We start from the raw sequence: 17455 nt of genomic DNA on the forward strand, positions 1-17455 counted from the left end.
ATCAGCAAAATGCTAACCCAACCACCAGTTCAAGTGACTATTCCAACACGAATCAGAGTTACCACGTACAAAATAAACAGTACAATAATTCCGGAGAATATCAAAAAGCTCACCGCGAGTTCCAACAGAAATTAAGTCAAGGTAGATCCCAAAATCCCTTAAATTATCAAAATCAGTCCCATTCACGCTTGAATGCGGCAAACCCTCCGACTAAACGTCAAAGAGATAGTAACAGTGGGCAGATGAAAGCAAGCCTCGGAACAAACAGAAGAAATCCATTCATAAAATTGATTATGATTATGTCATTGACACAGGTTCAACCATTAATCTTATGAAAACAAACCGCTTAAATTTTCCAGTTTACAACGAAACATTAAAGGTTCACACCAAAAATTGTGTTATTAAATTAAAACAAAGCATACGATTAGGAGCAAGCAAGATTTGTCCGAGTAAACAAAAATTCTATATTCACGACTTTTCAGAGCATTATGATGTTCTGATTGGGAGAAAATACCTTGAAGCATGTCAAGCAAAAATAGACTATGCACAAGGATCCGTAACCTTAGGAGAATTTAACTTTTGTTTTAGATATAATGACGAAAAGGTCGAAGAGGACATGACCGCACAAGAGTGCCTTGATCCACCCTGAACAGAGGACAGACCATTTAACTTCGCTATTAATAACGAATTAATAGAAAACATTGAGTTTAGGCTAGAGCACCTAAACTCAGAAGAAAAACAAAAAATTAAAAAAGTGAACTAACTATTAATGATAAATACCCTATCCCGATCATGGATGAAATATTGACAAACTTGGAAAGCAATTAAAAATTTCCAATTCCAAAAACCCCAAAAGAAATTAAATCATTTCTAGGATTATGTGGTTTCTATAGGTTTTCTATATACCATATTTCGCTAATAGAGTAAAACCAATAACACTTAAATTAAAAAAGGGAGCAAAAATCAATATAAATGACAAAGACTACGAATTAGCGTTTAAAAAGCTAAAAGTACTCATAACATCCGACCCAATTTTAATATACCCAAATTACGAAAAATCATTTTCATTAACTACTGACGCGAGTAATATTGCAATAGGGACCGTCCTTTCGCAAGAGCATAAGCCTATATGCTATGCTAGTAGAACTCTCAACGAGCATGAGATAAATTATTCAATGATTGAAAAAGAATTATTAATAATCGTTTGGGCCACTAAATACTTTAGGTCCTTTTTGGTCGACAATTTCAAATCCTTAGTGATAACAGACCACTCGTCTGGTTAAACAACATGAATGAACCTAAAATGAAATTACAACGATTGAAAATCTAGCTAAATGAGCTTGATTTCCAAATTAAATACGTCCCAGGAAAAGAAAATTATGTGGCAGTTGCTCTGTCCAGAATTTAATTAAACGAAAACTTCTTAGCGAAGATACCATTAGCACAAGAGCAACCATACATAGTGCTCAAGAAGACAATAGCAACCATTTACAAATCACAGAAAGACCTCGTAATTATTATAATCGACAAATAGAATTTAAACAAGAGGTTCTAGTCGGGAGCTCCCGACTAGGGGATACCCTGAACCCTCTTATTCCAACACCAAATAAATTAATAAAAAAAATTCCCTTGGCAGGGCTCGAATTTGCAACACCAAGAAAAAAAAACAATACTTTCCCCGGTAGGACTCGAACTCGCGACAGACCGCACCCATTGCTATGCCTCTACTCAGCAGCCACACCAACAATTAAGTACTTATGATAAAAAAGCAACTAAAATAACATTACAAAAAAAAGATGCAATTACCATGCTATTAGAATGCGAAGCAGACGCGCATGAATATGTGTGTGTACATGTATACAGAAATTCTTAAAGCTGCTGCCCCATTCAATTGCGCAGTTGCATATAACTTTGGCTTTTCTTAACCGATCTTTGTGAAATTTTCTACAGTATATCTTATTGTACCATAGAATATTTGTGTATTCTGAAAAAATCAATTGCATTTAAATTGTGGTTTAAATTGGTTGGCAATAAAAGTTGGGTTATTAACTTGATTTATAGCTCTGGGGTGGTAGCGGGGAGGTGGCGATAGGTATGAAATGAAAGATACTTGAAATATCTATAATATTCTAGAAGCAACATATCATGTTTGGTGGCTCTAGCTCTTATTATTTACCCAATTTGCTTAAAAAAAACAGGATGTCGATATCGATTTTTATCGATTGCTTGGAAACGGAGTAAGTTATCGATTATTTGAAACAAACTCGATCTGAGCGGGAACTAGGAGCATCTACATCTAAAATTTCAAGTCTCTAGCTCTTATAGGTTCTGAGATCCTTTGGCTCATACATACGGACGGACAGACAGACGGACATGGCTAGATCGACTCGGCTATTGACGCTGATCAAGAATATATATACTTTATGGGGTCGGAGATGCTTTCTTCTGCCTGTTACATGCATTTGGATTTTGCACAAATACAATATACCCTTATACCCATTTTTAATGGGTTCAGGGTATAAATATAACAAACCAAAAGCGGAAGAAACACCTACAAAGGTAGAAGATACACCAATTGTAAAAGAAGAAAATGTTATACTATACCCAAACTTAAACACCTGAGGACAAGCTCTTTTCTAATGGTTGGGGGAGTGACATATCCATAGTCGCACCCACCCTTTAATATAACTTTACACATAAGCACAAGTATAAACATTTCCAATTCTTGTAAACAAAGAGCCTGGAGATAACATCGACATTGGGCAAGATCAAACTGTCCCCCTTTGGTAGACATAAACAATTCACCCTAAAAGTCACGCCACTATCAATGTTCTCACCATAGCATTATCCCACGCATAATTGCTGACGCAGCTCAAGCTTCACTCAATTTTAAGTCAAGCGAAGTTTGCTAAGCGACGGCAATGGTTAGATAGGTTAGCAAAGCGGATTGTACTCAACAAAATTAACAGTCAGTGAAAATAATAAATTGAAATATATCTTTTTACAATAACTGAACGCGTAAAACTTAATTATATATATATATATACATACATATACACATACACATATTTTTGGTAAAAAGGACATGATATGTGTATTACAATTTCACAGTAATATTTAGTTTAGCTCTAAGAAGCAAGAAATTTGCTGAACCTACACTTGTTGCATGCCCACACCTTGGGATATTTATAAAGTAGGGTACATTTTAGTCGACTCGAGACTTTATTGCATTTAGACTTTGTGCTTTAAAATAGCTTTAAAAAAAGAATTGTCAGTATTAATTAGCGTACTCTTTGATTCCACGACCAGGCGTTGAATCTCTGAGGTGCACTCATATATTTCGGTTATGCACGCATCTCGATAATGTCGCTCCGCTGCCATATCGGTTATATAGCCCATGCCGCCCAAGACTTGGATGCACTGATGGGCGCACCTTTCGTGTAGGACAGCTTATTATCCTTTAGCCAGGCGGCGTGCCAGGTCAACAGACGGGCTGATTCCACAGCCAGGGACATGTCGGCAATCTTTTGCTGTATGGCATGCAGCTTGGAAATGGACTATCCGAAGGCCTGACCCTCCTGCGCACAGTCAACGACCAGTTCCAGTGAGGCCTGTACAATGCCCAGGGCCTGGCTAGCGATGCCAATACGTGCAGCGTTAAGCGTTTGCATGTCAATTTTAAACACAAAGCCCGTTTCACCCAGCAAACTCTCCTTGGGTATTTTGCAGCCTTCGAGTATAAACTGACAGATGGAGGAGCTCGTATACCCAGTTTGTCCTCTTTTTTGCCCAGTGAGAAACTTTTGATGCCCTTGGGTACTATAAATTCGGAGATGCCCTTGTGCTTCAGCTGCTTGTTGGTGGTGGCAAAGGCGACAGCCGACTCCGCCTCAAGTGCATTAGTTATTCACGCCTATGGACCCAAATACAGTGTTTTTATTCACAGACATAATAACGCCCGACGAAGTTTCAGTTGATGAGGTGCTGACGATTGCCAAAAGCCCAGCTAGGCGCCGGTACCTTTCAACCGAGCGCTAAAACTAGCCATGTCCATGCACAACGCGCAATTCGTGCAGCTTTTTACATGTGCCTAATGGAGAGAAGTTTCCCCACGATATGGAAATTCCAAATACTGGTCCTGTTACCGAAGCCAGGCAAGCCGGCAGACGCTCCATCGATTTACCTATTGGACACTTTGGACAGAGTCAGCTGTCGACAACAATCGTGGCTTGTCCCAAAAGTCAATTTGGCTTCATCAAGGTAAATTCGCCAGTAGACGCTTTGGACAAAGTGGATAGCCAATCCAAGGATCAAGATGGGAAGGCGGCACAAAGAAGTACTGCCCCATTGTCACTCTAGATGTTTAAAACGCGTTTATCACAGCCTGGTTGGACAAAATATTGGATGCACTGTCAATGTTTGGCGTCTCATACTACCTCCAGGAGACGGGACGTAGCTACTTAAGATGAAGATTGCTGCAATACAACACCGCAGATGGCCCCAATACACATTAAATGTCCGCTGGGGTGCCCCAAATCACTAGGACCCCTTCTCTGGAACATCATGTATGATGGCATCCTCCGACTGGAATTTCCTATCGGTCCTTATCGTAGTCAAGGAATTGAAGGACGTAGAGGAATCGTGCATTGACCGTGTAGACTAATGGATGGCAGCAGCTGGACTCGGGCTGGCTGCCCTTAACACAGAACACATAAGAGTCGGCAGCGCGGTAATAGAATCAGCGAGGGCTTTAAAGAACCTGGGCGTCAGCTAGTCACAAGAATGCCCTCCTACGTTAAGCATTGTAATAAATAGAAAAAATATAAAAATAAAAACATATACACATAAACTTACACATACACATGGCCAGGTATCCCCTGGATGGGCGATGAAATGCCGTGACCCGCCTAGCTAATACGAGAAGGCGATTGAGACTGAGACCAGTAACGTCTTAGGTTGCGAACACTGAAAAACCCCATTTGATTAGATGACCCCTGGGTTGACGTCTGAGGGTATTCTAGCATCTCAGTAAGCGGAGTGAAATCTGGCCTAAATGACTGCTAGGCTAACGCTGTTACCGCTCCCGTACCGTTTTAGCATGGAAAGTCTCCTAGCACGCTTCTCGACTTGTCGCCATTAATTTGGCAGTATAGGATTGACCCCAGGAAGATTAGTGTCAACAATCGCAAGTACGAACTGGTAGCCATACAGCTCCATGACGACGGAGCCAAGGCAGTTATTAAGACGCATCACTCCTCTAAAACCACACCGCTGTTTAGAACGACGACCGCTGTCAAACGGAAGCAGGTCACAGCAAGAACGCCCCAAACAAAAAGAATCAGGGGACCAGTCGGCTGTCATGCAATCGTCTCGTTTGCGCAGAAAACACTGAGTCCCGAAGAAGAGGGCGATAGTTGAAAAAAGTAGGTAACCTGAAAAAAAAGCTCGCAAAAAGAGCACGGGATTGCTTATTGAAAAGGTGCAACCGAATGAAGTAGTCATCTCGGCAAAAGGCGAGCGAGCGACTTGGAGATCCTGAGGGGAGTCGAAAGGGAAGAGAAGCTCCGAAAACTCGGAAAATCGGTAGCAAAAATTAGAAGGACCCAAAAAAAAGAGCTGCTTCTACAGCTCAACAATTCAGGGGAACAATCAACAGCATTTAGGAGCCTGGTTCGCGAAATGCTAGGTGAAAATGCAGAGGTCCCGACGTTGTCCCATCGAGTAAAGATTGAGTGCAAAGACCTGGACGAGATTACGACCAGAGAGGACATCTGCGAGAGGACATCCCCAGACCAAGCCCAAACGGCCGCGATAAGGCTACCTGCGGAAAGCGTTAAAAAAGCGCTATCAGTAGGTATACTGAAAGTAGTACTGAAATTAGGTCTGGTCAAGGCTCCGCGACAGGATAAACATCACCAGATCTTTTAGATGGCTGTATTTGGCAACTACGCGAAACGATGCAAAAACGAACTGGGCAGATCATAAAGACAGACTGCGGGAAAAATGCGCGATGAATTCACATTCAGCGAACATGAAGCCGTACTTATGGAAATCCAACATATGGAAACAACAGCAGCCCAAAACAAAAAGCACTAAATGGGAGGATGGCTGCCTAGACGAGGAAAGCATAAAGGACTCTATACGCCATGCTCAGAGGGCATGGACCACGGACTCAGCAAAGGAAATGGCGCGGCAGCTCATGAAAAACATCTCGCATGCGTGCCACTTATCCATGCCTATGAGGAAGCCAAGCAGAGGAGAGGCATCCTCCCAATTTTGGAGATCAGAGATCTAAGGAAGGCTTGTTTATATGCGAGAAGGCGCTCTCAACGAGCCCGGGGCGCCCAGATTTTGCCTGTAGGTTGAAAGACCTGCGTGAAGCCCAACGAGCCCTTAAGCGAAGCATAAAAAAGAGCAAATCCATCTGCTTCCATCGAATTTGTGATGGGGCCGATGTTAACCCATGGAGTACGGCATACAAGGTCGTAACAAAAAAAGTCCAGAGCCAAGGAACAGGCCGCGTCAGCCCTACTGCACTCGCCTCAATAACCGAGGGACTGTTCCCAACAACCACAACTATGGACGGTAAATTGCTCTCGTAGAACGGAGCTAGTGCAGCAGGTGTCGGCAGATGAAGCTGCGGTGGCAAGTAAAACAAGTAAGAGGAGTCGGAGATGATTCCTTCTGCCTGTTACATATATTTGGATTTTGCACAAAGACAATATACCCCTATACCCATTTTTAATGGGTTCAGGGTATAAAAATAGCAGGGAGGGCACTGGCGCAGATGGTGTGCTAAACAAGGCGCTGAAACTAGTCATGTCAACGAAACCATAAGTCTTCGCTGAGACATATTCCAGATACCTACAGGATGGATTACTCCCTAAGAGATGGACGCGACAAGGGACAAGCCAGTTGAGGTACCTAGGGATATATTCCAATCTGCCTATTGGAGATGGCGGGAAATACCTTAGAGTATCGTATTTAACCGACTACTAAGTGCCATTGAGGAGAAAGAGGCATTTTCCAAATACATTTCACAAAGGTCTACCGTACGGTTGACGCAATTAAAGCGGTGGTGGATATTGCAGATGATGGAGTATTGGTTGCACGGTGGTTACTTTGCACATGCATTATGCCTTTTACTCAGCTAGCTGCTCACGCACCGTTCTCCCTTTTAATTGTCCGATCGAGTATTGAGAATCATAGGATGCGCAGGTGGTCTGAGTCTACTAGTGGTGGGCAAAGAGATACGAGAAGTAGAAGCGGCAGCGAATGCAGCTGTATCAAATGTGGCCAGCTGGATGCGTGGAGCTAGCCTGGAGCTGGCAGGCCATAAAGCGGATGCTGTGCTTATCACAAGCCGCAAAGTATTTGAGTTTGCTAGATTTTGTAGATTACGTTAGTCTGAAAGCATCCAAAAAGCAGGCGGCGATGGGGACCTAGGAAAAGTAGAGGTCGGCACCTCGCGAGAGTAGTAGCCTCCGTTCTACGGTATGCCGCACAGATACGGGCATCAGCGGTAGTAAGCCAGAAAGGCCTCCGAAGGCTCACCGCACTCTTCGGTGTCTCTGCATTCCGGACGAGTGTGGGACTAGGCAGCCACTGTACTGACGGGCACGCCGTCAGTGGATGTACTTACGAAGGACGTTATCCGAAGATCGGAAAGAGCAGCATCGATTGCGACTTGGTGGGAGAGATGGAATTCGGCGAACCAAGGGAAATGAACCCGCAAACTTATACCCAACCTGGAGCAATTTTTTACTGGATACGGCGGGTACTGGAAGAATCTTCACAGATTCAGACACGAGGACACTCCAGAGCGCCCAAACTGCTCAAATATGGACGAAGACCAAGAAAACGTGCTGTAGCAAAGTCCAAGGTACAGAGATGCAGTAGGATTTGTGCCCCCACCTGACTAGTGACGTTCATGTTGGAGGGAGGAAACAACTGGAGAGATCTGGGCCAGCTCATTATAGGCATCCAGAGGGATCTGAGACGATGCCAAAAAGAGCGGCGAAGAATGGAGACAGCCTAAAATAGACAACCCCTCCCCGCGAAGTAATACATTGGGCTGAGTATAGTACGTAGGTGTTAACGGAGTCAGCAAATCGTGCATACGGTTGGCCCGGACCATCAGTATCTTACGAAGACTTTCACCATGCATCCCATTGGTAAAATACGCAGCTTTTTTAGAAGACATCGCACAAGACATGCACGGAAAATATACATATATATACACGGAAAATGTACATATATGCAAATATAATGATTATTACATCGGCTATTTTAATGCGTGGGCTACAGAATGAGACAGTAGCTGAAAGTCACCAAGGGAAACTATGGTGTAGGATATGCTCGCTCCGCTTTATGTCTGTCTGCTGAATACCTCAGCAAAGCGGGTCGCAAGCCAGGCATTTCTCGGCAAAGCACATGGGTCAGATGTTTACACCCACAGTGACCACTTTGCGGTTATAGCAACGGAGTATTCCCTATGCGATTAAAGCGACAGGGATTAATCCTTCTACAGAAGAGGGATTAAGAAGAAGAGGATCGTGTATACCCGGTTGTTGATATTGCGTTAAGAGTGAAAACAGTTTATTAATACTATTTTACTCCTTAATCCAATTTCCAGTTCAATATTGATGAGCGATAGTAGCAATATGTTATCCACATTCCCTAGAGGTACGTTTTTGAACATTATACTATCCCAAAGGATGTGCTTCTTGTCATGAGTAATACTTATGAGGAGTCCGATTAATTTTTATTTTTATATTAAAGGCATGGGCGATAAGGACGGTGGGCTTTAGATTTCCATTGTGAATCAAAACAGCCAACGTTTTCGCGGCTTTAAGAGATAGAAGGAAACCACTTTAATACTCTAAAGAATATTTATTCTTGGCTAGCATCGATCCAGACACATCCGTCTGTCTGTGTTTGCATATGTATGAACGCGTCGATATCAGAAGAGATAGAGGCTAAAGCTACAGGCTGCACGTTGGTTCTCCTAGTGCATGAGCAGTACAAATTTGCTACCAATCATTAATAGCTTGCCCCATTATCGTAAGCACAATAGATTTAAAGAGTAAAAGATACCAAATTTGACATGTCATCTATTTAAGGTCAAGTCTGTTTACTCATCGGAAAGCTTTTTTCCGTCCCACCCACCACGCAAAATCTAACAAAATCCTTTGTATCCCTTAGTCACTATAATATTTAAGTTTGAGCACCAATATATATAATATATGATTATAATTCATTAAAGATTTTTGAATGCTTGTGTAGGGACTTATAAAAACATTTATGCACAAGCTCATGTCTTTATAACTGTCCATCCAAAGCAGCTGCAGCGTTGCTTCATATGCCTGTGCTGTACTATTGACTTTTTAATGTTAAATATCTAAGATGTTTCTTGTCCGCTCTTCATGAAATACCAAGAGCCTAAATATGGTTTTCAAATATTGTTATTTACCAAATCGCAAGACTCTAGGTTAAACTTTTTTCTTTATTTTGGTGAGAATGGGGAAAGTATCGAAAATTTTTTTTGTTTCCAGGACTGATTTTTATACGCTGAACCCATTTAAAATGGGTAAAAAGGGTATGCAGGGTGGCTCCAGGTGAGGTGTATAGCTGATAAACCAAAGGTAACGCGTAGCTTCCATCATTTTGAAGGGCACACGCAAATGTACATTGTATATGCATATGTCATTTTAATTGTTTTGTTGTAACACTTTGAGTTTGTATTCCCTGTACTTAAATTTGTTTAAGGGTTTTAGGAGGTCAACCCAATAAAAACATAACCATGACCATCAGACGCCAATAATTAAATCTTAATGAGATAAAAACGTATTAAAATAGCAGCACACAAAATGGTACAATCGTAATTACAATGCTGACAATAGAATTAAAAAAAAAATGCGCATGAATGTGTGTGTGTACATGTATATAGAAATTCCTGCAATTTGCGCTTGCTACGCCAATCAATAACATGTTTTATTTAATAACTTCTATGTTTCTCAACCGATCTTGATGAAATGCATCCTGCATCTTATTGTACCATAGAATATTCGTGTATTCTCAAAAAGTCAATTGCATTTAAATTGTGGCTTAAATTGGTTGGAATTATATGTTTGGTTATTAACTAGATTTATAGCCCTGCGGTAGTAGCGGGGAGGTGGCGAAAGGTTTAAAATGAAAGATACTTGCTATATGCATAATATTCTAGAAGCAAAACATCAGGTTTGGTGACAATTTGCTCAAAAAACAGGATGTCGATATCGATTTCTATCGATTACTTGAAAACGGAGTAAGTTATTGATTATTTGAATCAAACTCGATCTACGCAGGCACTAGGAGTACCTACAGCTAGATTTCAGGTCTCTAGCCATTATAGGTGCAGATATCCTTGCGCTCATACATACGGACAGACGGACGGACGGACAGACAGGCGGACATGGCTGATCAAGAATATATATACTTTATGGAGACGGAGATGCTTCCTTCTGCCTGTTACATGCATTTGCACAAATACTTTTTATACCTTTTTAATACCCTTTTTCAATGGGTTCAGAATATAAAAACGTTAGGTATTGCAATCTGTGTTAGTAAAAGAAGGTCTTTGATACTCCGTACTTGAGCACCCCTGACTATAACGCTCTCACTTGTGGGCTTAGATGGAAATCTGCCACAGTCCGTTCTTGTTACTTGTGATGAGCGAACCCCGGCCCAGACCTCTTCCCCCAAAACCAAACTCCCATGTTTGCGGGAATTTGTATTTGGTAATGCTTTATATTTTGTCGAATGCCAATACTCTTTCACTACTCCGCTACACTACTTCACTTTCTATTTGGAGATATTAACGGAAATATGAATATACGCTGTACTTACTTTGCTATTAGCGTCCTGAAGCTCCAATATAAACAGTTGTGATAAACCGCCATTGAAACCATCACTACAAGTTATCGTCAAAGATGTCATTGATATATTCAATAATGTACAGTTATGCACCTGGTCAGGTCGGCCTATAAGAAAAAATTATAAATGTTGCACTTGAGAAATAAGGATAGATTACGATAAATTTTCAATGATTAAATGGCAAGAAGTAAAAAGTATATTCGTCCCTTGAAGGAGATAAATTAAAAAGGATTTTCGTAAACTATTTAGTTCATTAAGTAACTTCTGTGTTTTAAGCCCTGAAACCATTAAAAATGACTAAAAGGCTTTAGGGAAAGTGTATAACTTGAAGAAGGAATGATTTCCGACCCCATAAGCTATATATATATTCATAATCAGTAATCAATAGCCAAGTCAATTTCGTCGTGTCAGTCCGTCTGTCAGTATGAATTTGTCAGTATATTGCCTTTTTTGGATACCACGTTACCTTCCACCAGAATTCACTAGAATTAAAAACAAAAGTATTATCACACATAATGTCTTAGACTTTGGTATTTAAACACAGTCGGATGCCATATTTATGCACTAAAAATGTTGTAAAGACCGGATAATAAACACCATAGTAAATCACAACAAAAAGTTTCATACAAACGTTTTTCGCGATTTTTCCATAGTTGCGGGTGGTATTTCCCGAAACACCGTCTTAACGTGCACTTTCTTCACATAAGGTAACTACAGTGAAAATTTCAGTTTCCTAGCTCTTACGGTTTGGGCTGTGCGTTGATCACCAATCAGTCAGTCAGTCAGTCAGTCAGTCATATCTCAATAGAGATATGTATATATTTATATATATATTTTCAGCGTTCCGTAGATAGCCGTTCTGACCTGATGAATTAGCTTTAATTAAATGACCATTTACGAACTTTATGATTCTCCTCATGTTTCGGACGACTACATTATATATGATCGATATCTTGGCTCGTTTCCATGAAATCGAAAAATCGCTATCGCAATATTGTTTTTCGAACATGTTTCTTAGCTATCTAGAGGCATTACATATTCTAGAATATTACACTTTATGAGTAGTTCTGCCTGTTCCACATATCAAATTGAATCTGAGACATTAAGTCTTGGGCTTTATTAACACTGCCATCTTGGTGTTCTACAAATTTGTACACACATTTGGAGGCATTAGGGAAAGAGCAGCGCATCGACAGCGTAAAATGCGCAGCAAGTGGCAAGTGTAGAAGAAAGCTTGAATGTTTGTGATGACAGATTAGCGCGGGGCTCAAAGAATCTCCTAGTTGGGCACTCCTGGCTATTGCACATTTAATTGTTCATTTATACTTTCAGAATAATTGAAATTACATTTTGATACATGAAAGTTTGAGAAGTGATGTTAACACGTGTGTATACATCTCCCACTGAATTGAAAATTTATAATGCACAATATCTGCCTGGAAACGGGATATACACCCCGTGTAGCTTATCAAATATCCTTCAGTTTAATTTCTTCCCCCTTTATTTTTACCTGTTAATATATATCAGCTATTATTTATATATTTATCTCTTTATATAGTTTTTAATAGAACAGTCAATACGATTTTTGCCCAAATTTCGCAAATTTGGCAAATTTCGCAAAAAAATCTTGAGTCAGTCGATTATCTCACACGTTTTTCCAATCTTCAGTGGGCAAGGTGCAAGTAGTCAAGATAAATCAATATCAAGCTTAGGAAAGTATCTGTAGCGGAACAAACTCTGGCAGATAGCACCTAACTATTTTAATATCCAAGCCGTTATTACTTCCGCTTCCTTATTGTACAAAAGGCGCCACTTCATTAGGATTGTATTCAATAGCCAGTTCTCACGTTTTTTAGCGAACTTTACACATCACATCACCCCACATTTATAACTACTCTTCTTACTAAATGACCATCTAGCCAATCATGTCGCAGCGGTGACAAATATCGCTTATGCAAGAAGGCCAACCACTCACTCCTTCACATTCGCGAGCGCTGCCGATCCGCATAATCTCCTCACCGGAATGCAACTCCACCTCCTCTTCTGTTCTTGACTATCGTGCTCCAGAACACTAGCAATACTGGGAAATTACGTTTTGAAGCACAGGCTCTCATTGATTTCTACACACCTTTCAACCCATATCAGCCATCAGTTTGGGTGGACATGGCCGTCAACTGTTCCAATTTTAACCCAGAGCTGAACCCAGAAAAGTTTCAAAGGTTGGAAAAAGGGATCAGCCTCCGAAACGGCTTCGAATCACTTGGAAGACCTTCACTTAGGGAAATAAAAGAAACAATTAATTACATTGGAGAGGCTTTCCAATCAACCAACAAAAAAAAGGCTGGTCCAGAGGATAGCACGTTTGTTTTTTTTCAAAAATTATTTGAAAGATAGCAAGATTAACATAAGCCTCATGTCGCTAGCAGTTGTATTCAGATATCGATTACAAATTAATTTTGCCACTTTATTGTCCGATTTTTGGTCAAAACATCCTCTATCATTCAATCTGTTGATACAAATGTGTGCTTGTGTGCTCACGTACTGTGCTACAGCACTATTTAAACCTGTTTTACAACTTTTTTAATTGTCTGTAAACTCTTCACCTTTTCCGACTATTTGGAAACAATCATTATCAGTCAATCTCTTGAACTGTATTTCAGAGTATTTGCGTAGCAAAACGCAAAAGGTTCTTTTCAGAAATTCGTTTTATAAACTTATTCTAGTGACTTCCGGTGTTCTTCAAGGTAGTCATTTTGGCCCGCTACTTTTAACTCGATTCATCCTTACCTCCTTTTCATGACCTTCCCTCGATACTACCTCACTCTCGAGTGTTAATGTATGTGCAAGATATGGCAACATTATACCCTTGCAGAGGGTATTATAATCTTATCGTGAAATGTGTAACGCATAGAAGGAGACATCTCCGACCCCATAAAATATATTTATTCTTGATCAGCATCAACAGCCGAGTCGATATAGCCATAGTCGCTGCCATAGGAACGATCGGTCGAAAATTAAGTTGTTGTATAAAAAAACATTTTTTTTATCAAGATATCTAGCCCAAACTCGGCATTAACTATTTTCCCTGTGCTTCTTAGATACGGGCAAATCACTATAAGCATTATGAAAAGGTTGGGTTTGCAAGGGTATTAGATCTTCGGCATGCCGAAGATAGCCTTTCTTTCTCGTTTTATCTTTTAAAAGGGTGTTTCTGTTACCTTCCTCAACTTCAATTATAATTCTCATTTTGAAATACCTTTACGCTGTCCACTTCTAGGATATTTGATATACTGACATTGGTGAGATGCTAATTTTTTATGTATTCAACATCAATATCTAAATGGTGGGGCTCATCGAGTTTATTTTCCTCAAAAGTCTTGCAAATATTACATTTTTAAATTTTTTTTTGCGCATAAACTGTTTCATTCAAGTATTCTGTGTCCATACTGACTTTTCACACATGAACTCGTTACACCAAGCCTAACTTAGACCCTCGGTAAAAATATATCAAACCATATTATGCATATTGAGATTGTAAATTGACCTACTCTAAAAAATTTCCATGTAGCAAGCGTAAGGAAAACCCCTAATTAACAATGGCTTATCACCGCTGCTGCTGATAATGCATCGGCAGCAGGCCTAAAATAAGATACTCTGTTAGTATATAAGACCTACGATTCTTAAGAATAATTCAGTATCTCACAAGTACTCGCATTGAGCATACAATCGTTCCGCTGTCCGCTTTTTGAATGGTATTTAAAGACTTTGTGATCTCGTTAAGCTGAACTTGTACATAGCGTTTTAACTTTTTCAATAGTCGTTTGTTTGTTATTATCCAAACCTCGTCTCCTACTTGGTGTTCTCTTTTGTTTCTGTTTGCGTTTGTTTATCCTTAGTTTCTTTGTAGAGCTTTCTGGATGCCTTCTCTACATGCATGATTTCGGTTTTTTTTTTTATAACTGAGTGTATTATTATTTGATAGTATTATTGAGAGAGGAATAAGGACTATCATTTATTGTATGTACGTATCGATTTTCATGACGCGTGCAATTTCTATGAGAGTGTTATGTAGTCTTTTGACTTCTCTATTTAAAGTGCTCTGAAGAGGATGTGAGTCAGATATTTGAATTCCAAAACTGGTTGTCATGGATCTTATAGTTTTAGAGTTGATTGAGCTGCCGTTGTCACAGAGAATATGTTTATCAATTGTAGTAATGGTGATTTGATCGAACCACGGCAAGCTTAGATAATTTATCGATGCACGTCAGGAAATATTTCTCATCCGCGAAAAAAACATATTTGTGGAGAATTTCGGGATAGGGATAGGAGTTTATCTTAAGCAGTGTTTTTTTGGGTTCGGTCTCTACGATCTCTATTATGTTCTGCTGTCATGATTTCCCTTCGCTCAGTTTTGTTGGTGATATCTGGGGCGAGATACTTGGCATGCCTAAATGTGGTAGTAATGATTCAACTAATTTGTATTTGATTAAAGCTAATTAAATTGATTAATTGAGCTCCTATCACAGAAAATGGCGTTAACAACGTCTGCTTCCATTATTTTTATTTTTATTGAAATAATTAACCTTTCAACAAAGTAGAGGAGGCTGGAAATCTCTTATTGCCGGAACTATTTCAAGCGGGGAGTTGATTTCGATTCTCTTTTTTAAAAAATATTTTCCTGGGACACTCATGCTTGCGTCGCAAAATGTCTTAAGGACTTTGTCGATGCCTCTTATGTGGTCTTTTTTATTGGCTGAAAATATTAGTTCGTCGTCTACGCAAACGTGGCCAGTTTTGCCCATTAGTTCCAGCAAGACATGATAAATTGCCCGATGGAATTGGGCGGGTTTTCAGTCCGAAAGGAAGCCTGCAAAATTCATACCTCCGATTGTTTACTGAAAAATCTGTCTTTTCTCGGTCCTTCTCCGCTAGCTCTTTCTGATGGAAACCTGACTTTAATTCTAAGGTCGTGAAATACTGGGATTTTCCTGTGTTGGACAATATTGTCGTAACAGAGGGTATCAGATATTTGTCATCAATGGTCTGCTGGTTTAATTTTCGGAAATCTATTACCAGTCTCTTCTTTCAGTGGCCTAACTCGTCAACACATTCTTTGTCGACTACACAAATTGGGTTGCAATACGGAGATCTAGACAGTCTTATATTGTCATTGTTGGCGCAGATCCGCGCATTGCTTAGTTAAAATAATTTAATGCTTGAAGTCTAGTGTAAGTTAGGTTAAGGGCGGAGCGAGAGCACCATAAAGCGATCAATGTCAGTTGTCCAATTATAATAAGCCAATAAGCAAGAAGCACATTAAATCTGCGCCTTTTAAGGCCACCAGTTTTCTAAACAATTATACAAAATCATATAATTTTTCATGGCGCCCCGGTAGGACAATTTTAAAAGACAATTTGTAATAAATAAATAAACTTAAGTGGTAAAGCGCAACTAGCTGTGGCTCGCGAGTGAATTTAAATTAAAACTTCAAATTAAATCTCGTCAACTGAGATCAACTAAATAAATATCTGTCCTGCTGCCATCAGCAGATGCCAAGGAAAGTAGCGTCCAAAGTGGAACGTCCAGCTATTGTACTGAGCTAAAAACTGAAAGCCCAACTCAATTGGCTTGGTTGCGCTAATGAAGCCAACGCTTTAAATTCTTGGCACATATGTAAAGTAGTTGTTTAAATTTGCATGCACTTACTAATTGCTTTGGAGATTTATACATACTTATAATGTGAGATTTTAGTTCTTCTGAGCGAATAATAAGTAGTAAGTGTCAAAAATCAATTGTCATTACAATTTCATTTCGCTTAGTCAATGTCGTATTCCTCCTATTGACATCACTCGCAATCACTGTAAATTATACAGTTGTCCGAGACCAAATGATTGTATATACTGTAAGTGCACTTTACGCATACATAACACGTACACAGCAAGCCAGCTGCAGTCTGTTTATTTTCGTTCCGCTTTGTACTAAGCGGTAGGTGTGAAATTGTTGTTGTACGCACTTTCTTTTCGCGTATCAGTCAAGAGACGCTCGGTCCCCAATTCCTTATTAATCGTTTGGCAAATTCGATTTTTATTTGTAAATTATAAATTTTAAATCGAATTTAGAGTCAAATATGGCAACTAAAGAAAGTTTTGACGGTCTTTCCAGATAGTTGGAATAAGTAAAGCCTTCGAACGTATGTGTTCGTTAGATGTAAAGTTTATTTTAAGCCGTCTGTGGTGTTGCTCTAAATGTTTATATAAAGTTGCAACGTTTTTGCTGTTTATATTTTATGTAAATAAAGTTGCAGAACTGTTGCTGAGTGGCTTCCTGTCAATGAAACTTAACTTAACTTATAAAAAACCAGGGTGTTTGGTAACTCCTCCCCCCGTAAGCCGTAGCGACGACCATAGAGGTGGAATGGTCGGAGAGACAACTGCTACGCTCGGCTGAGGGTAGAGGCTGGTTGCTGATTTACAGTTATGAACAGCGCTAGTAGCGCTAACAAAAGGATTCCAACCAAGGTTAGTAGGGAAATCGCAGGATC

The 17455-nt window shown here is 39.9% G+C and overlaps 1 protein-coding gene across 1 annotated transcript in view; it reads right to left on the reverse strand.

Moving 5' to 3' along the window:
• Nucleotides 1-17455, reverse strand: part of LOC115760380 (hemicentin-1) — a 697894-nt gene that overhangs the window by 172717 nt on the left and 507722 nt on the right. The window contains exon 13 of the mRNA XM_030701676.1: nucleotides 10888-11021. Coding sequence (XP_030557536.1) covers nucleotides 10888-11021 — 134 coding nt within the window. The remainder of the gene's footprint in view (nucleotides 1-10887; nucleotides 11022-17455) is intronic.

This window comes from Drosophila novamexicana, unplaced genomic scaffold (assembly GCF_003285875.2).
Source record: "Drosophila novamexicana strain 15010-1031.04,08,12 unplaced genomic scaffold, DnovRS2.1 tig00000434-arrow-pilon, whole genome shotgun sequence".
In the NCBI taxonomy this organism is placed as follows: Eukaryota; Metazoa; Arthropoda; class Insecta; order Diptera; family Drosophilidae; genus Drosophila; species Drosophila novamexicana.